The 23,594-nt window shown below is 38.7% G+C and overlaps 8 protein-coding genes across 8 annotated transcripts; 3 read left to right on the top strand and 5 right to left on the bottom strand.

Moving 5' to 3' along the window:
- Positions 1-65: 65 nt before the first annotated feature.
- LOC117734730 (hemoglobin subunit beta-2-like) lies at positions 66-821 on the bottom strand. The gene is made up of 3 exons (XM_034538993.1): positions 686-821; positions 299-521; positions 66-194 (listed from the first exon to the last, which is right to left on the bottom strand). Exons 1-3 carry the CDS (start codon positions 775-777, stop codon positions 66-68), a joined length of 444 nt encoding a protein of 147 aa, XP_034394884.1. The 5' UTR covers positions 778-821.
- Positions 822-3,399: 2,578 nt separating this feature from the next.
- Positions 3,400-4,209, top strand: LOC117735558 (hemoglobin embryonic subunit alpha-like). The gene is made up of 3 exons (XM_034540244.1): positions 3,400-3,512; positions 3,605-3,812; positions 3,999-4,209. Exons 1-3 carry the CDS (start codon positions 3,415-3,417, stop codon positions 4,125-4,127), a joined length of 435 nt encoding a protein of 144 aa, XP_034396135.1. The 5' UTR covers positions 3,400-3,414; the 3' UTR covers positions 4,128-4,209.
- A 1,487-nt stretch (positions 4,210-5,696) lies between these two features.
- On the bottom strand, positions 5,697-6,479 carry LOC117734742 (hemoglobin subunit beta-2-like). The gene is made up of 3 exons (XM_034539008.1): positions 6,344-6,479; positions 5,957-6,179; positions 5,697-5,852 (listed from the first exon to the last, which is right to left on the bottom strand). Exons 1-3 carry the CDS (start codon positions 6,433-6,435, stop codon positions 5,724-5,726), a joined length of 444 nt encoding a protein of 147 aa, XP_034394899.1. The 5' UTR covers positions 6,436-6,479; the 3' UTR covers positions 5,697-5,723.
- Positions 6,480-13,602: 7,123 nt separating this feature from the next.
- LOC117735589 (hemoglobin embryonic subunit alpha-like) lies at positions 13,603-14,426 on the bottom strand. Its single transcript, XM_034540287.1, has 3 exons — positions 14,287-14,426; positions 13,987-14,194; positions 13,603-13,813 (listed from the first exon to the last, which is right to left on the bottom strand). Exons 1-3 carry the CDS (start codon positions 14,382-14,384, stop codon positions 13,685-13,687), a joined length of 435 nt encoding a protein of 144 aa, XP_034396178.1. The 5' UTR covers positions 14,385-14,426; the 3' UTR covers positions 13,603-13,684.
- Positions 14,427-15,327: 901 nt separating this feature from the next.
- LOC117735580 (hemoglobin subunit beta-2-like) lies at positions 15,328-16,115 on the top strand. The gene is made up of 3 exons (XM_034540278.1): positions 15,328-15,464; positions 15,559-15,781; positions 15,886-16,115. Exons 1-3 carry the CDS (start codon positions 15,373-15,375, stop codon positions 16,012-16,014), a joined length of 444 nt encoding a protein of 147 aa, XP_034396169.1. The 5' UTR covers positions 15,328-15,372; the 3' UTR covers positions 16,015-16,115.
- A 2,583-nt stretch (positions 16,116-18,698) lies between these two features.
- LOC117735587 (hemoglobin subunit beta-2-like) lies at positions 18,699-19,435 on the bottom strand. The gene is made up of 3 exons (XM_034540284.1): positions 19,300-19,435; positions 18,963-19,185; positions 18,699-18,883 (listed from the first exon to the last, which is right to left on the bottom strand). The coding sequence occupies exons 1-3, from the start codon at positions 19,389-19,391 to the stop codon at positions 18,755-18,757; spliced, it is 444 nt and encodes a 147-aa protein (XP_034396175.1). The 5' UTR covers positions 19,392-19,435; the 3' UTR covers positions 18,699-18,754.
- Positions 19,436-20,375: 940 nt separating this feature from the next.
- On the top strand, positions 20,376-21,110 carry LOC117735583 (hemoglobin subunit alpha-1). Its single transcript, XM_034540281.1, has 3 exons — positions 20,376-20,512; positions 20,606-20,813; positions 20,951-21,110. Exons 1-3 carry the CDS (start codon positions 20,418-20,420, stop codon positions 21,077-21,079), a joined length of 432 nt encoding a protein of 143 aa, XP_034396172.1. The 5' UTR covers positions 20,376-20,417; the 3' UTR covers positions 21,080-21,110.
- Positions 21,111-22,654: 1,544 nt separating this feature from the next.
- Positions 22,655-23,434, bottom strand: LOC117735588 (hemoglobin subunit beta-2-like). The gene is made up of 3 exons (XM_034540285.1): positions 23,298-23,434; positions 22,961-23,183; positions 22,655-22,881 (listed from the first exon to the last, which is right to left on the bottom strand). Exons 1-3 carry the CDS (start codon positions 23,387-23,389, stop codon positions 22,753-22,755), a joined length of 444 nt encoding a protein of 147 aa, XP_034396176.1. The 5' UTR covers positions 23,390-23,434; the 3' UTR covers positions 22,655-22,752.
- Positions 23,435-23,594: the final 160 nt, after the last annotated feature.

The following is a 23,594-nucleotide window of genomic DNA, read 5'->3' as shown; positions in this document are numbered from 1 at the left end:
GCTTTTGAGACTAAAGAAACAGAGATTTTTATGGTCAGCATTTGATGGTCTTCTGTTGCAGCTCTCTAATGGTACTGTCTTCCCAGGGCGGACACCACCACGGCCAGGAACTTCTGGAGAGCTGCCTGGACTTCACCAGTGAAGGCTTTGCCCATCCGAGAAGCAACCACGATGGTCAGGCAGTCGGTAAGGAGCTGGAACACAACAAGCATAAAAAACATCAGCAACATGAAAGGTTGGTCGTCTTATGATTAATTGTTGAACATGAGTAGTTAGCTTATTAGTTCCACAACTTTACCTTGAAATTATCGGGGTCCACGCGCAGTTTCTCAGAGTGCAGCACGCTCAGCTCGGCGTAGGTGTCCTTCAAGTTGTCCATGTTCTTCACACCCCGCTCCAGACTGTAGAGGATAGTTTGTCCATGTTTTGCAACTAGTGGATTTCCCATGATTGCAGCGGCGTTGTAGAGGTTTCCAAAGTTACCGAAATACCTCTGAGTCCAGGGGTAGACGACCAGACACCTGCAGGGAAAAAAACATACATGTTACATGTTAGATGGGGAGGAAATGAATATTTGTGATTATCTGAACACATTGTGCACAATGACATAACTAAATCCTGAGCCTTATATTCAGTCGAGGATTTCTTCTCAAGTGCACCTTGTTAATGCCGAGTTAAGACTCACCTGGAAAGAGCTGCAGGGCCCACTGTCTCATAGTCCATCTTGGAGAAGATGTCCTGGATGGTGGCGCGCTCGAAGTCTGTCCATTGAACCATTGTGCCGGCTCTAGATTGTCCTGTGCTGCTCAGTAGATCTTGCTCTCTCAGACAACTGAAGCATCTTTTAAAGCCCCCCAGCTCCCCTCCCAAAAGCATGTGATTGGATGGGCGGTGGGCCGGCCAAGTTCTGTGTAATAGAATTGCAACCATGCTAAAAGAAGGGCGTTTCGGCTCTGGCTAGATTAGGTATCTCTGAGACACAAGAACTAGAAATAGTTTGACTGCAAAGTATATTTACCCCTCTGAAGCTGCACAGAGATCCATTAACAATAAAAATATGCAACGGGGATCAGACCCACGATGATTCTTATATCTTTTGATCACACGGACGACCTCCTTGGAGGTCTCAGCATCAGCACCTTGGACAGCGATCTTTAAAGTCAACTGCACAATGTTGATCGATCACATGAATCACTTCCATCAAACATTAGAATATGTTTGTATTTATTTATTAATCGGCCTTCAACATCAAGCAGCACATCATAAGGGATTTCTGCTGTCAAAGGATCAGAAATTGTCTTTATTCATTTGTATTATTAATATTAAATGATCAAATAAAAATAAATATTACATGATAAAGTAGAACTAATCACAAACTGAAGACATTTAAAGTTGGAAACACACACACACACTCTCTCTCTCTCTCACACACAAACACACACACACACACACAATATACACACACACACACACACACACATCCAATAAGAGAGTAATATTAGTAATATGCCCCATATGATTAGCTCCTCTTATATATTAGTGCAAACATCACAAGATAATATATAATTGGCCTACAATGCTTATGGTTTTTCTGCTTCATGTTATATTTTAATTTATCATCTACCCCTCTATAGTACACTATATTTATTGAGAAAATCTGTATCAATTACTGTATTTAATCACAGTTTTGAGGTACTACTTCCATTCTACTTTCTAATTACATTTTAAAGGCAAGTATTGTCGGCCTATTTTTACTCCACTACATTAATTTGACAAGCTTAGTTACAGATGTAGCTTATCAATGCAAACAATAAAAAACAGGCATAATAATTATAATAAAATAGATCAAGCTACACAGCATTATAAAGTCTTTAAAATCAGCCCACCTTTATTAATAAAGAACACTTTATCACATCAATGATTATAACACACCGAAATAATAATCATGAATCTGAAATAGTACATTTTCCTGTTTTTTTTACTTTTGGTACTTTAAGTATATTTCGATGCTATTTATCTACATTTATTTGAGTAAAATATCTGAATACTTCTTCCACCACTGTTTCAGAATAACTTTTAACCTTTTGAAAACCGTGGTCCCCAATTGGGGGACGATTTACACATTATAGTTAGATTGTGTATAGCATTACAATAAACATGAGCAAATATATTGTTGTTATACATTAACTTAAAAAATAGAATTTGGGCTACAATAATCAGTAAGCCATTTCCACACAACTCAAACACCAACTGAAAGAATTAATAAAATATCATAATCATAATTTTGCCCACTCACCACGTTTTCGGAACTAGCAACCCGTAGCTCGGTGCTATCAGAAGAAGCCAGATAGCAAAAAGCAAGATGACTTAACACAGATTCTAAACATCTTTAGAAAAGCCTTCTACACCTAATCAATTCTAATCAACAAAGTCTGCTGTATTTGATGTATTGAACACCATAAGTAACATTCAATTCAATTCAATTCAGTTTATTTTGTATAGCCCAATATCACAAATTACAAATTTGCCTCAGAGGGCTTTACAATCTGTAAACATACGACATCCCTGTCCCAGGACCTCACATCGAATCAGGAAAAACTCCCCAAAAATAACCTTTGACAGGGAAAAAAGGGAAGAAACCTTCAGGAGAGTAACAGAGGAGGATCCCTCTCCCCGGGATGGACAGAAGCAATAGATGTCAACATACAAGTGAAATATATGGTTTTGTACAATGTAAAATTAAAATTGCACAGATGGTGCCCAAATGCCCATTTCGCCTAATTAGTAATCTGTACTAAAACCTCTCTAACTTTGTTCTGCTTTACTTTTTCAAAGTCAAACTTTGCAGAGAGACTGGTCCAATAGTGTGCTATGATCTCTGTGGTTTAACACCTTTGCTCTGCATTCTTCAAAGAGATAATCATCCTGAAAGTTATTTTCTTTTCTAGGCGAACCAGAAAATTCAACTTTTGCTGTCTTTCATCTATATTTACTCTTAACCAGTAAAAAATATACTAATATCTACACTTCTGAACAAAAGCACACATGGGTTGTCATTAGTTTAACACCAACATTTTGCAAATAGCCTTTGTGGTTGCTGAGATACACCTTTTTTAGTTTGGGTATGTTATTTCGAGCAGAAACCTAAAAAATAGGTTGGTTTTCAAAAGGTTAAACTGAACTTCTAAAGCATACACACTTGAATTCCGATGATTTGACAAGATCTTATCAGAGTCAAAGAAGCTGGAGAGCCACAAAGATAGTTGTTGTTTATCACATGGGGGCTGCGGCGTAACGTGGAACGCCTTGCAGCTATCTTAGAGGAGGTTCCGGGTGTGTCCAACTCTGTTACAAGCATAAAACCCCTCTGATTTTGGGCTCATCACAGCATTCAGCACTCATTCAACCGCCAAGATGACCAGTCTCACTGCAAAGGACAAGGAGGCAGTCAAAGCCATCTGGGCTATAGTGTCTGGAAAGAAAGATGACATCGGCACCGATGCTGTGGCCAGGTAATTATGACCACAAACTGAGTGATGCAACCTGCTCCATCATTTACTGATTCATTTCTAAACGCATAACTTTGTATTTGTTTGTGACCCAGGATGCTGACAGTGTACCCGCAGACCAGGACTTACTTCTCCCACTGGAAGGACCTGAGCCCCACCTCTCCCGCTGTGAGGAAGCACGGAGTAACTGTGATGGCTGGAGTTGCAGATGCTGTGAGCAAAATCGACGACCTGAAAGGAGGTCTTCTTGCCCTCAGTGAGCTGCATGCCTTCACTCTGCGTGTGGACCCTGCCAACTTCAAGGTGCAGAGCCAAAGTCATTACAAGATATTAGTCTGTGATATGAAACTTAGATTGTTGATGGGGTTCCAGACATGCAACAGGTCCATCTGTTGTATTCATCTACATAGAGCTTCCATGTGTGATGGTGTGGGGAGTTAAACAAAACTCCATACATGTAACATCTGTGTGATTGCTTTCTTTCCACAGATTCTGTCTCACTGCATCCTCGTGGTCATGGCCATCATGTTCCCCAAAGAATTCACCCCTGAGATCCACGTGGCCATGGACAAGTTCCTGGCTGCCGTGGCTCTGGCCCTGGCTGAGAAGTACCGATAGACAGCAGGAGATGACGCAGACTGCAGCATGAGCTTACAGTGCATAATGATCAATAAATGCATTCAAGCCAAAAGCAAAGCAATTGTTGTCTTCTCTATTTTTATTTGTGATGGTTTGTGTCATGGAGGAGATCAAAAGTCACATCTAGAGCACAAAGCAGAGTTAAAACATCAAGCAAGTCACATTTTACACTGAGCTAAACATTAGAGAAGAAACAATTAGTTATTCATATCGCATCAATTTAGAGAAAATTAAATGGGACATATTTTTATCATCGATCAATATTGTTTAGACAAAAACCCGATAAAATAATTGTTTCCAGGTTCTGTCAAATGTCAACATTTGTTATCTTTCTCAATTGTATATGTGAAATAAATATCTGTCAGTGAGACGAAAAAACATATTTCAAGACGTCACCTCAGAGTATTTTACTCCTGATATTTAATAGACAAAGCGATTATCTGATTAATTTAGAAAGCAATCAGCAGTTATCAATGAAAACAATTGTTAGTTGCAGCCATATTCATTATATTAAACTTACAATATTTTCATAATTCACAGAACAAAAAACAAGACAAAGGACAGAACTTTAAATTGCTTACATCCTTAAAAGAAAAACATTATTTTGGTCAAATCAACGTTTTTCCACAGAATATTAAAATTAACTCTTTATGTGGTATTGTTCTAAAATGTAGTTATTATATTATTATTATTATTTTTATTTCTTATATTATTATAATTATAATTTATATTATTATTATTATTATTCATATTATTATATTACATTTTTTGACATTTGATTAATAATCCTATTTATATAACAAAATATTTCTACATTTTATGAGCATTTTATAGCAACAATGAATTCTGGGGAGATATTCTTTTAATTAAACTTTCAGCTGCATTCTTCCAGAGAGATAATCATACTGAAAGTGCTTTTTCATTTTAAACGAACCTGAAACTTATACATTTTTGCTTTGTGCCATCTTCATTTAATCCAGTAACATATAGACTGATATTACACATCTGAACTAAATATCACATGTGTGGCTTTTATTATAACAACATTATTCAAACAGCCCTTCTGGTTGCAGAGATAAATAAAAAAAAAAATAAATAAATAAATAAATATATATATATATATATATATATATATATATATATATATATATATATATATATATATGTATATAAAATATATATACACAATAGAATACCTGCATTTGTTTCCAATAAAATTATATTATAAAATTATAATAACAGCAACAGTGGTACATTTAAAACATTGTTTTGTTAATGTTATTTAATTACATGAGTTACTGTTTCATTATCTTGTGTTTTTCATCATCTTTCATTCGTCTTTATTTTTTGATAATTCATCCACTCTAACAAGATTTTCTCAGCGCCATCGTTCACCATTTTCAGTGAAGGTCATTTTTTTTAATGTCAAATATACTATTATTTATCGTGACATCTATTTGTGATAAAATTATTGAGAAACAACTTTGTGGATTCTCTTATTGTTTTATTTGCTTTTGAGACTAAAGAAACAGAGATTTTCATGGTCAGCATTTGATGGTCTTCTGTTGCAGCTCTCTAATGGTACTGTCTTCCCAGGGCGGACACCACCACGGCCAGGAACTTCTGGAGAGCTGCCTGGACTTCACCAGTGAAGGCTTTGCCCATCCGAGAAGCAACCACGATGGTCAGGCAGTCGGTAAGGAGCTGGAACACAACAAGCATAAAAAACATCAGCAACATGAAAGGTTGGTCGTCTTATGATTAATTGTTGAACATGAGTAGTTAGCTTATTAGTTCCACAACTTTACCTTGAAATTATCGGGGTCCACGCGCAGTTTCTCAGAGTGCAGCACGCTCAGCTCGGCGTAGGTGTCCTTCAAGTTGTCCATGTTCTTCACACCCCGCTCCAGACTGTAGAGGATAGTTTGTCCATGTTTTGCAACTAGTGGATTTCCCATGATTGCAGCGGCGTTGTAGAGGTTTCCAAAGTTACCGAAATACCTCTGAGTCCAGGGGTAGACGACCAGACACCTGCAGGGAAAAAAACATACATGTTACATGTTAGATGGGGAGGAAATGAATATTTGTGATTATCTGAACACATTGTGCACAATGACATAACTAAATCCTGAGCCTTATATTCAGTCGAGGATTTCTTCTCAAGTGCACCTTGTTAATGCCGAGTTAAGACTCACCTGGAAAGAGCTGCAGGGCCCACTGTCTCATAGTCCATCTTGGAGAAGATGTCCTGGATGGTGGCGCGCTCGAAGTCTGTCCATTGAACCATTGTGCCGGCTCTAGATTGTCCTGTGCTGCTCAGTAGATCTTGCTCTCTCAGACAACTGAAGCATCTTTTAAAGCCCCCCAGCTCCCCTCCCAAAAGCATGTGATTGGATGGGCGGTGGGCCGGCCAAGTTCTGTGTAATAGAATTGCAACCATGCTAAAAGAAGGGCGTTTCGGCTCTGGCTAGATTAGGTATCTCTGAGACACAAGAACTAGAAATAGTTTGACTGCAAAGTATATTTACCACTCTGAAGCTGCACAGAGATCCATTAACAATAAAAATATGCAACGGGGATCAGACCCACGATGATTCTTATATCTTTTGATCACACGGACGACCTCCTTGGAGGTCTCAGCATCAGCACCTTGGACAGCGATCTTTAAAGTCAACTGCACAATGTTGATCGATCACATGAATCACTTCCATCAAACATTAGAATATGTTTGTATTTATTTATTAATCGGCCTTCAACATCAAGCAGCACATCATAAGGGATTTCTGCTGTCAAAGGATCAGAAATTGTCTTTATTCATTTGTATTATTAATATTAAATGATCAAATAAAATAAATATTATATGATAAAGTAGAACTAATCATAAACTGAAGACATGTAAAGTTGGAAACACACACACTCTCTATCTCTCACACACACACACACACACACACACACACACACACACACACACACACACACACATATAAAGAGAATTAATAAGAATTAATATCACTATATTTTAATATATCGTCCACCCCACGATAGTTCATTATATTTCAAAAGAGAATCTTTATCAATTACTATATTTAATCACAGTTTTGAGTTACTACTTCCATGCATCTTTCTGCGTATAGTCCATTACATTTTAAATGTAAGTATTGTCGTCCTATTTTTACTCCACTACATGAATTTGACAAGCTTAGTTACTCTACAGATGTAGCTTACAAATGCAACAAAAAAAACAGACTCATTAATTATAAAATAATAGATTATTATATAGCATTATAAAGTCTTTTAATCAGCCCACCTTTATTAATGATGAACACTTTATCACATCAATAATTATAACACAGTGAAATAATAACCATGAATCTGAAATTGGGCATTTTTCCTGGTATTTTTACTTTTGGTAATTTTGATGCTACTTATGTACTTTTATCCAAATCAAATATCTGAATACTTCTTCCACCACTGTTTCAGAAGAACTTTTAAACTGAACTTCTAAAGCATACACACTTGAATTCTGATCGTATCAGAGTCAAAGAAGCTGGAGAGCCACAATGATAGTTGTTGTTTATCTCATGGGGGCTGCAGCGTAACGTGGAACGCCTTGCAGCTATCTTAGAGGAGGTTCCGGGTGTGTCCAACTCTGTTACAAGCATAAAAACCCTCTGATTTTGGGCTCATCACAGCATTCAGCACTCATTCAACCGCCAAGATGACCAGTCTCACTGCAAAGGACAAGGAGGCAGTCAAAGCCATCTGGGCTATAGTGTCTGGAAAGAAAGATGACATCGGCACCGATGCTGTGGCCAGGTAACTATGACCACAAACTGAGTGATGCAACCTGCTCCATCATTGTGAAAATCAAGTGTTTCCAAGTTCTGTTGAATGCCAAAATGTGTTATCTTTCTTAATTGTATATGTGAAATAAATATCTGTCAATGAGACGAAAAACATTTCAAGACGTCATAAACGATTAATTTAATGAAGACAATCATTAGTTACAGACATATTCATGATGTTAAACTTACTATATTTTCATAAATCACAGACTTTTTTAATACTTTAAGCTTATATCTTTAAAACAAAAACATTATTTAGGTCAAATCAACCTCTTTCCTAAGAATATTAAAATAGATTAACTCTTTATGTGGTAGTTAGTGTTATTCTTCTTCTTCTTAATATTATTATATTACTGTAGATTTATAAAACATTTGACATTTGATTAATAATTAATTAATAATTAATAATCATATTCATATAGTGAAGATTTCTTTTCATGAGCATATAATGGCAGCAATATATTCTGTGGAACTATTCATTTCAACACACCTGGTAACGTATTCCATATGCGTGCAATCTCATTTCAAACTGCAGAAGAAAAGTTCGAAAAAAATACTAATTGTATTGTAAAAATGGACAAACTAAAATTGTACTGATTAACAACCAATCAACCCGTTTTTATTTATGTCTGCAATATTCCAGGTGGCATTGTTGCCAATCCATAACACAGTACTTGGCTGGCCCACCGCCCATCCAGCAAGATCCTGCTCAGCAAGATCTACTGAGCAGCACAGGACAATCTAGAGCCAGCACAATGGTTCAATGACTTTGAGCGGGCCATGATGGATTATGAGACAGTGGGCCCTGCAGCTCTTTCCAGGTGAGACATCTTTTCTGTTTTTGTATGTTTTCCTTCACATTAATGTAAAAACAAGTGCATTAACAAATTAATTTGTAATTGCAAGTTATGCAGCCTATAAGCCTATAGCAACATATCTACGGGCTGGACCAGGGCAAACCTGATTCAGCCCCAGCTGTTAAAGAGGAAATTCTTAAGTCTACTCTTAAATGTGGTGACTGTCTCTGCCTCCTGGACTGAAAGTGGAAGCTGGTTCCATAAAAGAGGTGGCTTGATAGCTGAAGGCTCTGGCTCCCATCCTACTTTTTAGGACTCTAGATACCTTGAGTAGCCCCGCTCTCTAGTGGGCCAATATGGTACTACAAGTTCCTTAAGATATGATGGTGCATCACCAATCAAGGCTTTGTAGGTGAGGAGAAGAATTTTAAATGTGATTCTTGATTTTACAGGGAGCCAGTGCAGAGCAGCTAATACAGGAGTAATGTGATATCTCTTGTCTTAGTTTTTGTGAGTACACGAGCAGCAGCATTCTGGATTAACTGGAGGGACTTAAGAGACTTATTAGAGCAGCCTGATAATAAGGAGTTGCAGTAATCTAGTCTGGAAGTAACAAACGCGTGAACCAGCTTTTCTACATCTTTTTGAGACAAGATGTGAACCATTTGTTTTTTTTGCCTAATTTTTGAAATGTTACGTAGTTGAAAAAATGCAGCCCTTAAGATTTGCTTCACATGGGAGTTAAAGGACAAGTCCCGATCAAAGATAACGCCGAGATTCTTTACAGTGGTGTTGGATGCCAGGGCAATACCATCTACAGAAACCACATCACCAGATAATTGATCTCTGAGGTGTTCAGGGCAGAGTAAAATAACTTCAGTTTTGTCTGAGTTTAACATCAGGAAGTTGCAAGACATCCATGTTTTTATGTCTTTACAGCATGCTTGACTTTTAGTGAGCTGGTTGGTCTCCTTTGGTTTGATCGATAGATATAATTGAGTATCATCTGCATAACAATGAAAGTTTATGGAGTGTTTCTTGATAATATTGCCCAAAGGAAGCATATATAAGGTAGATAAAATTGATCCAAGCACAGAACCCTGTGGAACTCCGTGATTAACGTTGGTGGTCATTGAGGCTTCATCGTTTACAAATACAAATTGAGATCGATCTGATAAATAGGATTTAAACCAACTTAGTGCGGTACCTGAAATGCTAATCGACTGATCCAGTCTCGTAATAGGATGCCATGGTCAATGGTGTCGAACGCAGCACTAAGGTCTACCAAAACAAGTACAGAGATGAGTCCTTTATCTGATGCAATTAGGAGGTCATTAGTAATTTTCACCAGTGCTGTCTCTGTGCTGTGGTGTTTTCTAAATCCAGACTCAAATAAACTATTCTGATGTAGAAAGTCACACAACTGATTTGCGTCTACTTTCTCAAGGATCTTAGAGAGTAAGGGAGGTTAGAGATCGGTCTGTAATTAGCCAACCCCTCTGGATCAAGAGTGGGCTTCTTCAGGAGAGGTTTAAATACAGCTACTTTGAATGAATGTGGTACATGGCCTTTTAGCAAAGACACATTAACAATATCCAACAGAGTGGTGCCAATTAAAGGCAAAACGTCTTTAAGCAGCCTCCAAGAGACAGGTTTAGAAGTAGAAACTGTTGAAGACAATTGGTCAAGGTTGATGATTGATCATCAATCTTGCCTCTAATAGTTAGAATGTTTTTATTAAAGAAGTTCATTGAAGTCATTACTACTGAGGTCTGTAGGAATACACGGCTCCACAGAGCTGTGACTCTCTGTTAGCCTGGCTATATTGCTAAAGAGAAATCTGGGGTTGTTCTTATTTTTCTCTATTACTGATGAGTAATAGGCTGCTTTAGCATTGCACAGGGCCTTCTTATATGTTTTAAGACTATCTCGCCAAACTAACTGAGATTCTTCCAAATTGTTTGAACGCCATATGCTTTCAAGCTTCGTTAAGTTTGCTTTAGGTCGCGGGTCTGAGGGTTATACCAGGGAGCAAACCTCCTTTGCCTCACCATCTTCTTCTTCAGAGGGGCTATCGAGTCTAGTATCATTCTCAGTGAGCCTGTAGCACTATCGACAAGATGATCAATCTGGGACGAACTAAAGTCAGCACAGGAGTCCTCCGTCACATTAAGACGTGGTATTGAATCAAATGCAGAAGGAATAACTTCTTTAAATTTACCTACAGCACTGTCAGTTAGACATCTGGTGTAGACTAATGGTGTACACTCCAGGAGTATAAACTCAAAAGTTATGAGGTAATGGTCTGACAGAAGAGGGTTCTGTGGGAAGACCTCCAAATGCTCAATGTCAATGCCACATGCAAGAACAAGGTTGAGGGTGTGGCCAAAGCAGTGAGTGGGTCTCTGTACTCTCTGACAGAAGCCAATCGAGTCCAACAATGAGATAAATGCAGCACTATGGCAATCATTATCAACATCCACATGAATATTAAAATCTCCTACAATAATAACCTTATCAGTTTTAAGGACTCAACTTGATAGAAACTCTGAAAATTCATGCAGAGATTCCGAATATGGACCTGGTGGCCGGTACACTATAACAAATAGAATTGGCTGTAATGTTTTCCAAGTTGGATGTGAAAGACTAAGAACAAGGCTTTCAAATTAGTTGTAGTTTAATTTAGGTTTAGGATTTATGAATAGGCTTGAGTCAAAGATGGCTGCTACTCCACCTCCTCGGCCGGTGCCTCGAGGAATGTGAGTATTAATATGAGGAGTTGATTCATTTAGGCTGACATATCCTTCATGACTCAGCCAGGTTTCAGTAAGACAGAATAAATCAATGTTATTGTCTGATATAAAATCATTTACTAATATAGCTTTAGATGACATATCTAATATTTAGGAGTCCACATTTAATTATCCTGTTTGGTTGCAAATGTATTAATAGCAACTAGTTCAATATCAATATTCATATTATGTATTGATTTGTTTATCTATTCATTCGTGTATTTATTTATTTTTACAAATGTAGCAATTTATTCATGCCTATCTTTGGTCAAAAAAGATACAAAGTTTAAAAAAGCATTCCCAAACTTGAATACTACTTTTTACCAATAGACGTAAGAGAGTGAACAAACAGCGATGCACACTTCCAGAACAACTGACCTCATGAGGACTGCAGTACTCTGTGTAAACTCTAGGGGCGCATTGAAATATGGTCACACAGATTTTTGTCTTGAAAATGCCTTTCATGGGGACTTTCTAGAAAACTGCATTAGCGTCTCTAGACACTGTTTTGAAGCTTGTGGTAGGGGTCTGCCGGTGGGGACCTCATTTTTTATCTCCACGGTGACACAAGTCTCCATGAGTCTGTGTGCACTCAGGTTAAAGAACCCACTGGGATAGAAGTACAAGAACACATACACACACACACTATAAGCAGGCCCAGACATGAGGACAGAGTAAAGGCACACAGGACCTACAATTGCCACATTCTTATGAGCTCCAGTACACCCGAACATCCTGTATGGAATATAAATGTGTAGGGGGTGGCGTACAGTGTGTGGTCATTGAAAATGTGTTCTTATATGTTCTTCACAGTAAGCGTGCCACGGCCTGAGTCTGAGTTTGAAAGAAATATTAATATTACATATTTATTTCACATATGAAAGATAACAAATACTGACATTTATCAGAACCGGGAAACAATTATTTTATTGTTTTTTTGTCTAAACAATATTGATCGATGTATAAAATATGTCCCATTTATCCATCCATCCATCCATTTTCAATACCGCTTATCCTCATTAGGGTCGCGGGGCGCTGGAGCCTATCCCAGCTGACATAGGGCAAAGGCAGGGGACACCCTGGACAGGCCGCCAGTCCATCGAGGGCACATGTAGGGACATACAACCATTCACTCTCACATTCACACCTATGGGCAATTTAGAGATCAATTAACCTGCAGCATGTCTTTGGACTGTGGGAGGAAGCCGGAGAGCCCGGAGAGAACCCACGCTGCCACGGGGAGAACATGCAAACTCCACACAGAAGGACCGCTCCGACCGGGAATTGAACCCGCGGCCTTCTTGCTGTGAGGCGACAGTGCTAGCCACTACACCACCGTGCAGCCCATGTCCCATTTAATTTTCTCTAAATTGATGCGATATGAATAACTAATTGTTTCTTCTCTAATGTTTAGCTCAGTGTAAAATGTGACTTGCTTGATGTTTTAACTCTGCTTTGTGATGTAGATGTGATTTTTTTAGATGTTTTTCTTTTAAGGATGTAAGCAATTTAAAGTTCTGTCGTTTCTCTTGTTTTTTGTTCTGTGAATTATGAAAATATTGTAAGTTTAATATAATGAATATGGCTGCAACTAACAATTGTTTTCATTGATAACTGCTGATCGCTTTCTAAATTAATCAGATAATCGCTTTGTCTATTAAATATCAGGAGTAAAATACTCTGAGGTGACGTCTTGAAATATGTTTTTTCGTCTCACTGACAGATATTTTTTTCACATATACAATTGAGAAAGATAACAAATGTTGACATTTGACAGAACCTGGAAACAATTATTTTATCGGGTTTTTGTCTAAACAATATTGATCGATGATAAAAATATGTCCCATTTAATTTTCTCTAAATTGATGCGATATGAATAACTAATTGTTTCGCCCCTAATGTTTGGCTGAGTGTAAAATGTGACTTGCTTGATGTTTTAACTCTGCTTTGTGCTCTAGATGTGACTTTTGATCTCCTCCATGACATAGACCATCACAAATAAAAATAGAGAAGACAACAATTGCTTTGCTTTTGGCTTGAATGCATTTATTGATCATTGTGCACTGTAAGCTCAAGCTGCAGTCTGCGTCATCTCCTGCTGTCTATCGGTACTTCTCAGCCAGGGCCAGAGCCACGGCAGCCAGGAACTTGTCCATGGCCACGTGGATCTCAGGGGTGAATTCTTTGGGGAACATGATGGCCATGACCACGAGGATGCAGTGAGACAGAATCTGTGGAAAGAAAGCAATCACACAGATATTACATATATGGAGTTTTGTTTAACTCCCCACACCATCACACATGGGAGCTTTATGTACATGAAAACAACAGATGGACCCCCGCCAACGAGTTTGAGGAAGACGTCATATCACAGACTATTATGTTGTAATAACTAGCTCTGCACCTTGAAGTTGGCAGGGTCCACACGCAGAGTGAAGGCATGCAGCTCACTGAGGGCAAGAAGACCTCCTTTCAGGTCGTCGATTTTGCTCACAGCATCTGCAACTCCAGCCATCACAGTTACTCCGTGCTTCCTCACAGCGGGAGAGGTGGGGCTCTGGTCCTTCCAGTGGGAGAAGTAGGTCTTGGTCTGCGGGTACACCGTCAGCATCCTGGGTCACAAACAAATACAAAGTTATACGTTTATAAATGAATCAGTAAATGATGGAGCAGGTTGCATCACTCAGTTTGTGGTCATAGTTACCTGGCCACAGCATCGGTGCCGATGTCATCTTTCTTTCCAGACACTATAGCCCAGATGGCTTTGACTGCCTCCTTGTCCTTTGCAGTGAGACTGGTCATCTTGGTGGTTGAATGAGTGCTGAATGCTGTGATGAGCCCAAAATCAGAGGGTTTTTATGCTTGTTACAGAGTTGGACACACCCGGAACCTCCTCTAAGATAGCTGCAAGGCGTTCCACGTTACGCTGCAGCTCCCATGTGATAAACAACAACTATCTTTGTGGCTCTCCAGCTTCTTTGACTCTGATAAGATCTTGTCAAATCATCAGAATTCAAGTGTGTATGCTTTAGAAGTTCAGTTTAAAAGTTCTTCTGAAACAGTGGTGGAAGAAGTATTCAGATATTATATTTAAATAAAAATACATATGTAAAATCGAAATATACTTAAACTACCAAAAGTAAAAATTCATTCATAAGCTACATCTGTAGAGTAACTAAGCTTGTCAAATTAATGTAGTACTTGCCTTTCAAATGTAATAGAGTATACAAAGAAAATAGCATGGAAGTAGTACCTCAAAACTGTGATCAAATACAGTAATTGATAAAGATTTATTTTTTTAAATATAGTAAACTATAGTGGGGTGGATGATAAATTAAAATATAACATAAAGCAGAAAAACTATTAACATTTTAGGCCAATTATTATTTTGCGTTGTTTGCACTAATATAAGAGGAGCTAATCATATGTGGCATATTACTAATATTACTCTCTTTGTGTTTATGTATGTGTGTGCGTGTGTGTGTGTGTGCATATGCACGTGTGTTTTTTTTTGCATATTTCTTTTGTTAATGGGTCTCTGTGCAGCTGCAGATAAATTTATTTTTCAGCCAAACTATTTCTAGTTCTTGTGTCTCAGAGATACCTAATCTAGGCAGAGCAGATACACCCTTCTTTTATCATTGTTCCAAATCTATTACACTGAACTTGGCCGGCCCAACTCACATCCAATCACATGCTTTTGGGAGGGGAGCTGGGGGGCTTTAAAAGATGCTTCCGTTGTCTGAGAGAGCAAGATCTACTGAGCACAGGACAATCTAGAGCCGGCACAATGGTTGAATGGACAGACTTCGAGCGCGCCACCATCCAGGACATCTTCTCCAAGATGGACTATGAGACAGTGGGCCCTGCAGCTCTTTCCAGGTGAGTCTTAACTCTGAGTTAACAAGGTGTTCTTGAGAAGAAATCCTTGACTACTCCCAATCTAACCCTGTAACATGTATGTTTTTTTCCTCAGGTGTCTGGTCGTCTACCCCTGGACTCAGAGGTATTTCGGTAACTTTGGAAACCTCTACAACGCCGCTGCAATCATGGGAAATCCACTGGTTGCAAAACACGGAACAATTATCCTGCACGGTCTGGACCGAGGTGTGAAGAACATGGACAACTTGAAGGACACCTACGCCGAGCTGAGCGTGCTGCACTCTGAGAAACTGCACGTGGACCCCGATAATTTCAAGGTAAAGTTGTGGAACTAATAAAAGTGATAATCATGTTCAACAATTAATCAAAAGACAATCAACCTTTCATGTTGCTGATGTTTCTGATGCTTGTTGTATTTCAGCTCATTTCCGACTGCCTGACCATCGTGGTTGCTTCTCGGATGGGCAAAGCCTTCACTGGTGAAGTCCAGGCAGCTCTCCAGAAGTTCCTGGCCGTGGTGGTGTCCTCCCTGGGAAGACAGTACCATTAGAGAGCTGCAACAGAAGACCCTCACAAGCTCACCATGAAAAGCTCTGTTTTTGTTCATGTCTCTAAGGCATACATAAATAAAACAATAAGCATTTGAACAACTTTTCTCTCTTTGCTTTTATGGTTAAATCAGGGAAAATTAAAAGTGATTGTATGTGTGACTGTTTGACAAGTATGCCCATGGGTCCTGCATTGCATTTTTTGGAATTAGATCAGGATTATGCACTTGTATGTATCAAAAGTAAATTAACTCATCAAGTAGAATGACCACTTTCAAAGTGTTCAATCATTATACATTATAATATTATTTTTTTATTTCAGCCCAAACTTTTGGATTATGCAGAAACAGGCACACCCGGGCCTCTTCCATATCATTTGGAAATATGTTGCAGCTTGCATGAGATACACTCCTCAACATTACTCTTAAAACTATTTTGACCTCGGTGTTTGAGGCTGATTTTCACTTTGTCTGCAAGAATGGGAAGGCAGCGTGGGATTTAAGACTTTACAAGATCGACAACATCAGATCCATTCATAACGATGACATTAATACAGACTCAGTCTTTACCAATAATTGCATTCTCTGGGTCAAGTAGGTCCTTTGCCTCCCTTGGCAGTAAGCTCAGACTTGGCCAGAGTCAGAGTGTCTTTCCCAAATATTAATTGAATACCGACATTCTTCTGCTGATCTGTAAAAACATAAAGAGGCAGACTCAAACTTGCTTACTTGTTAAGTATATTTAAAAAACATTGGTGGTATAACATTTTGATGCAATTGTATCTCTAATGCCAACAAATCATATTTGTAATTTACATTTACATTTTAAGTATACTCATGTAGTATAGTTATGTGGGGCATGCATAGTCTTGGCTTCAAGGGTGTGGAAATACAATTTTTATTGCTATACAATGATTACTTTGTTATTTAATAATAATGAAGTATGGTTATAGTGAAGGTCCTTTGCGTCATCACTAGAACTACATCATGATGATCAAGGTGAGTCTGTGAGTCCTGGAAGTTCTAAATCAAGGATAGAAAAGGAGACACAAAGTTGCAGATAAATGATATGCTGACAGCAGAATCTGACATAATACAATATTATGATACACCAACGTGCACGACAACAGTGCTGATATTCAGCAATTACGTTGTCTTTATTTTTCACTGTGCACTGCCCATGAATTTCCCTTCAACATAAATTAGAAAAATCGAGGTGGGTCGTTAGTTTGGGAGGTTTTAGGCCCAGTGATTGTATTTTATTACAATATTTAATTATATATTTAATCTAGTTTAAATGTATGTATCATGTGCTGGTCACGAATGTTCAGCTTTTGCTTATGAAAAGAAAAATGCACAAAATGTGCCGCCAAACATTGAACAAAACAGCATTTGAACACATCATGATAACGTTATAATTTAATTCATTCAATACATATTCACACATGGTTCAGCATGAGACTATAGCCATATGTGCCCTTCAACAGAGTAATAGGCTATATTGAGCCAGTTGGAACATAAACAAACTTGTCCCTTAACTGTGTTGGAGCGCCATGTAGTGGCTTGTAAATGTCTATTTGCTGTCAAACATCATTGTGGCCTATTCTTTATGCATATTCGTGGTCCATAATTCATATAAGTATAATGATTACGATATACCATTACATTACATTACATGTCATTTAGCTGACGCTTTTATCCAAAGCGACTTACAATAAGTGCATTAAACCGTGAGTCCAAACTCAGAACAACAAGAATCAAGCAAGTACAATTTCTTCAATAAAGTCAAACTACAAAGTACTATCCGTAAGTGCCATTTAAGTGCTACTGAAGTGCTATACCAAAAGCAGCTCCCAGGTAAATGCATGAATATGAACATGAATGACTCCAGGGAAGTTGCCAAGCATTTTCTTGATACCATTGCTCTGAAATTGGCATGTTTCTTTGATTAATCGTCATTGTTCTTTTTCACTGTTTTAAAGCATGTCAGACCTACCAGCCCACTGCACTGTTGTTCTAAACAGAGGTTTCTAAATGCAGAAACATGTATGTCAATTTCAAAGTTGATCAAATGAAGTATATGTGCTGATATTTTGACTGGAAGTGTCCTTCTTACGAGGTTCGAATGAACTGAATAGCTGCCAAGTAATGCATCGCTGTGAAAGGTTATTTTGGGGGAGTTGTTCCTGATTTGATGTGAAGTCCTGGAACAGGGATGTCCTATGTGTACAGATTGTAAAGCCCTCTGATATTGGGATGTATAAAATAACCTTAATTGAGCTTTTTATCTTCTCGTAAAACTATAGTCTCTCTTGGTGCTGTGTCTGTCAGCGGTGCACGTGCGTGCCCTTCTGGTGAGCTCATGGCTGCAGCTCTTCACTGCTCTCATATGGACAGTTGATAATGCAACTAAAGCGCCCTCTGCTGGTCATCTACATGAAGGTTGTTTGGAAGTCTAGAGGGCTGCAGTCCACGGGTTTGAGTCGCTTGCTTCTCTACTTTTTCGTTTTCTTATGTTTTTCATCATGTGTCATTAATTTATTTTTACATCATTCATCCACTCTGAATATATTTTATCAGCGCCATTGTTCACCATTTTCACTGAAGGTCTGTTTAAAAAAAATTTCAAATATACTATTATTCATCGTGACATCTATTTGTGCTAAAATTATTGAGAAACAACTTGGTGGATTTGCTTATTGTTTTATTTGCTTTTGAGACAAAGGTCTTCTGTTGCAGCTCTCTAATGGTACTGTCTTCCCAGGGAGGACACCACCACGGCCAGGAACTTCTGGAGAGCTGCCTGGACTTCACCAGTGAAGGCTTTGCCCATCCGAGAAGCAACCACGATGGTCAGGCAGTCGGAAATGAGCTGCAACACAACATCAGAAACATCAGAAACAAGTATTTGTTGAACATGAGTAGTTAGCTCATTAGCTCCTCAACTTTACCTTGAAATTGTCGGGGTCCACGTGCAGTTTCTCAGAGTGCAGCACGCTCAGCTCGGCGTAGGTGTCCTTCATGTTGTCCATGTTCTTCACACCTCGGTCCAGACCGTGCAGGATAATTGTTCCGTGTTTTGCAACATTTGGATTTCCCATGATTGCAGCGGCGTTGTAGAGGTTTCCAAAGTTACCGAAATACCTCTGAGTCCAGGGGTAGACGATCAGACACCTGAGGAAACATGGAAAAACATACATAACTCGCAATTAAAAATGAATTTGTTAATGCAGTTCTTTGTATACATTCAGTGAAGGAAAACATACAAAAGCAGAAACAATGTCTCACCTGGAAAGAGCTGCAGGGCCGACGGACTCATAGTCCAGCTTGGCGAAGATGTCCTTGATGGTGGCGCGCTCGAAGTCTGTCCATTCAACCATGTTGTCGGCTGTAGAGTTGATTCACTGTGTGGGTCAGAACCTGATGCCAGTTTTAAAAGGACCATTTAACTCCTCCCCCAAATATGCGTATAGAGTCCCGTCCAATCATAGGATGGAGTGGGGAAGTGGGTTGGCCAAAACAATGAAAAATTGATAAAGAAATGGATACTCTGCAATGCTTGGATTGTGTCCAAAGCCGAATAAATAGCTGATTGGTGTGTTGTGTAGTTACATTAAGAAACATTAAGATAACAGTCACTTACCGCCTTTAAGGGTGTGGGGGTGGGGGACAGGGGTGATACCAAATCATCAGATTACCTACATCATCTGAAAGCTGGGAGCCTGAAGATTAGACTGTCCAAGTTATGAATCATTATTTAAAAAACAATGTATTTATAGATTGAAATACATTGTAAAAGGGGCTAGAACATTATAATGGTTATATATGCATTCCCATTCGCACTTATGTCTCTTAACTTTCAGATATTTTTGGGTTGATATAGCATATTTTTGTGCAAAATTATCAAAAATTATTAAAAAATACCACATTAAGAGTTTGTGTCCCTGTATAGAAACCAATAGATTTCGTGACTATTTCATGAATTGCCGTAAAACTGTGTTGGGTCACAACAGGTCATTTAAGGGTCAAAATATTGCCTCATTATGTAAAATGGGGACTGACATCATATTTGGGTTTATTGAAATCACAAGAGTCTCTGCTTTAGTTATAAACAATGTGTTCAATTAAAGGACTATTAATTTAAGGACCAGTATGAATCCACCATTTCGGAATGAGCGTAAATAACGTAATTAAACTGCATGCAAAAACCTTCATGTGATAAGCAAAAAGCATGTTTTCTTTCAAACTCGTCCTCGTGAGAAGGTTATCTCATGCAAGCTGCAACATATTGGAAGATTTCCAAATCAGCCTATCTTTGAGGTGGCCTGGGTGTGCCCATGCGCAGTTTCTATAAAACACCCAAAGTTTGGGCTGATCGGCATTCAACCGAACAAGCATCAAGGAAGATGAGTCTCAACGCCAAGGACAAGGAAGCAGTCAGAGCCTTCTGGGCTAAAGTGTCTGGCAAGGCGGGGGAAATCGGCACCGATGCTCTGTCTAGGTGAATATAACCCCACAATGCACAAGCTGCTCCTAAAACACTTGTATTGTAAATATGTATTCAGCCTATTGCTCTCTCTCATGTGTTCCTCAGGATGCTGGTGGTCTACCCACAGACCAAGACCTACTTCTCCCACTGGAAGGACTTGAGCCCTGGATCTGAGCCGGTGAAGAAGCACGGAAAGAGCGTGATGGGTGGAGTTGCAGAGGCCGTGGCCAAAATTGACGACCTGAATGCGGGTCTCCTGAACCTCAGTGAGCTGCATGCCTTCACTCTGCGAGTGGACCCTGCCAACTTCAAGGTAGATGCCATTGATGATGACGTACACCTCAGTGTAGACATAGAGTGTCACCGCATCTTGTGGTTCTTGGAGCTTTTTAATTTTATACTCATTATGTTTAATGCTTGGTCATGTTTTAAATGATTCTATTTTCACAGATTCTCTCTCACTGCATCCTCGTGGTCCTGGCCATCATGTTCCCCAAGGACTTCACCCCTGAGGTCCACGTGGCCATGGACAAGTTCCTGGCTGCTCTGTCTCGTGCCCTCTCTGAGAAATACAGATAAACTGTGAACAGGAGCCACTGACGGACAGCAGCATGGTCTTAAATACTCTGTCAGTCAGGATATGAATAAAAGATCAAATGCAAAAAAACTGTTTGTGTGGAGGAATTCATTTATTTTGAGTGGATGGTCTGCAGATTAAAAGAGGTTCAATTCAGGTCAACAGCACGCAAAGTGTCAGTACAGTGGAATTTATATTGTAATAACGATATTAGGACCTTAAATGCTGTAGAAAACCACAAACAGCAGTGGGGTTTTCACACATCTAAAGAGGCATTATAGCTGTTTATGAAACATGAACAAAAACATATTTGACGGGATTTATATAAAGATATTTAAAGTGTAATATGAGTTTAGCTCTTATACATTTGTGCAAATACATCTTTATATTTTAGAGTTGCCCCACAGTTTCCTTTTTTTTGTTTTACTAGAATAGTTTCAATTAATTCTCTTCTCCCCCATTATATTTCAAAGATAAATATTTTAATAATCTAATATACTACACCATATTATTATTATGAAGTGCATTATAATAATAGAAAACATACATTGTGATTTTTATAATATATCCTGATGTAAAACTTTGAAAGTGGTCATCCTACATGATGACTATGCTACATTTAAGTATACATTTTCCACCCCTGAGCATATGTAACTTGTGAAAAAGGCTTTAATAATATAATGTTCACATCGTCTTAATTTTACACTAAAAGCAGGAAGAAAAAAGAGACAGAGAGAGAGAGAGAGAGAGAGAGAGAGAGGGAGAGAGAGAGATAGAGTGTGTGTAATGTATGCCACATATGTTTAGCTCTTACACATTTGTGCAAATACATCTTTATATTTTATAGTTGCCCCACAATTCCGTTTGTTTTGTTTTACTAGAATATTTTCAATCCATCCTCTTCTCCCCCATTATATTTCAAAGATACATCTTTTAATAATCTAATAATAATACAATCTTTTAATAATCTAATAATAATACATACTCGACCATATTATTATTTTAAAGTGCATTATAATAATACAAAAAATATGTTGTGATTATTATAATATATCCTAATTTAAAGTGTTGAAAGTGGTCATCCTACATTCAATTCAGTTTATTTTGTATAGCCCAATATCACAAATTACAAATTTGCCTCAGAGGGCTTTACAATCTGTACACATACGACACCCCTGACCTTTGACCTCACATCGAATCATGTAAAACTCCCCAAAAATAACCTTTGACAGGGAAAAAAGGGAAGAAACCTTCAGGAGAGCAACAGAGGAGGATCCCTCTCCCCGGATGGACAGATGCAATAGATGTCATGTGTACAGAATGAACAGCATTACAGAGTTACATAAACAAATTACATGAATATGACAATGTATACATGATGGCTATAGCTACTTTTAAGATAAGATCAGAAAGATAACATAATCCTTTATTAGTCCTGCAGTGGGGAAATTTACCGAATTTTAAGTATACCATTTCCACTCCTGAGCATATGATGTAATGTGAATAAGGCTTTCAAATAATGTTCACATTATCTTGATTTGACCATAAAAGTAGCAAGAAAAAAGACATAACACTTGTTAAAATGCTAATTGTTTTATTTATGTATGCCGTGGAGAGATCTAAAAAAAAACAGAGCTTTTCATGGTGAGCTTGTGAGGTCTTCTGTTGCAGCTCTCTAATGGTACTGTCTTCCCAGGGAGGACACCACCACGGCCAGGAACTTCTGGAGAGCTGCCTGGACTTCACCAGTGAAGGCTTTGCCCATCCGAGAAGCAACCACGATGGTCAGGCAGTCGGAAATGAGCTGCAACACAACATCAGAAACATCAGCAACAAGTATTTGTTGAACACGAGTAGTTAGTTTATTAGTTCCACAACTTTACCTTGAAATTGTCGGGGTCCACGTGGAGTTTCTCAGAGTGCAGCACGCTCAGCTCGGCGTAGGTTTCCTTCAAGTTGTCCATGTTCTTCACACCTCGGTCCAGACCGTGCAGGATAATCTTTCCGTGTTTTGCAACATTTGGATTTCCGATGATTGCAGCGGCGTTGTAGAGGTTTCCAAATTTACCGAAATACCTCTGAGTCCAGGGGTAGACAATCAGACACCTGAGAAAACATGGAAAAACATACATAACTCGCAATTAAAAATGAATTTGTTAATGCACTTCTTTTTATACATTCAGTGAAGGAAAACATACAAAAGCAGAAACAATGTCTCACCTGGAAAGAGCTGCAGGGCCCACGGAGTCATAGTCCAGCTTGGCGAAGATGTCCTTGATGGTGGCGCGCTCGAAGTCTGTCCATTCAACCATGTTGTCGGCTGTAGAGTTGATTCACTGTGTGGGTCAGAACCTGATGCCACTTTTAAAATGACCCGTTAACTCCTCCCCCAAATATGCTTACGATATCCCGTCCAATCATAGGATGCAGTGGGGAAGTGGGTTGGCCGATTATTACGGTTTTGGAAAATTGATAAAGAAATGGATACTCTGCAATGCTTGGATTGTGTCCAAAGCA

Source organism: Cyclopterus lumpus, chromosome 8, assembly GCF_009769545.1.
Source record: "Cyclopterus lumpus isolate fCycLum1 chromosome 8, fCycLum1.pri, whole genome shotgun sequence".
Classification (NCBI taxonomy): domain Eukaryota; kingdom Metazoa; phylum Chordata; class Actinopteri; order Perciformes; family Cyclopteridae; genus Cyclopterus; species Cyclopterus lumpus.
This window is presented reverse-complemented; position numbering and strand designations above follow the sequence as displayed.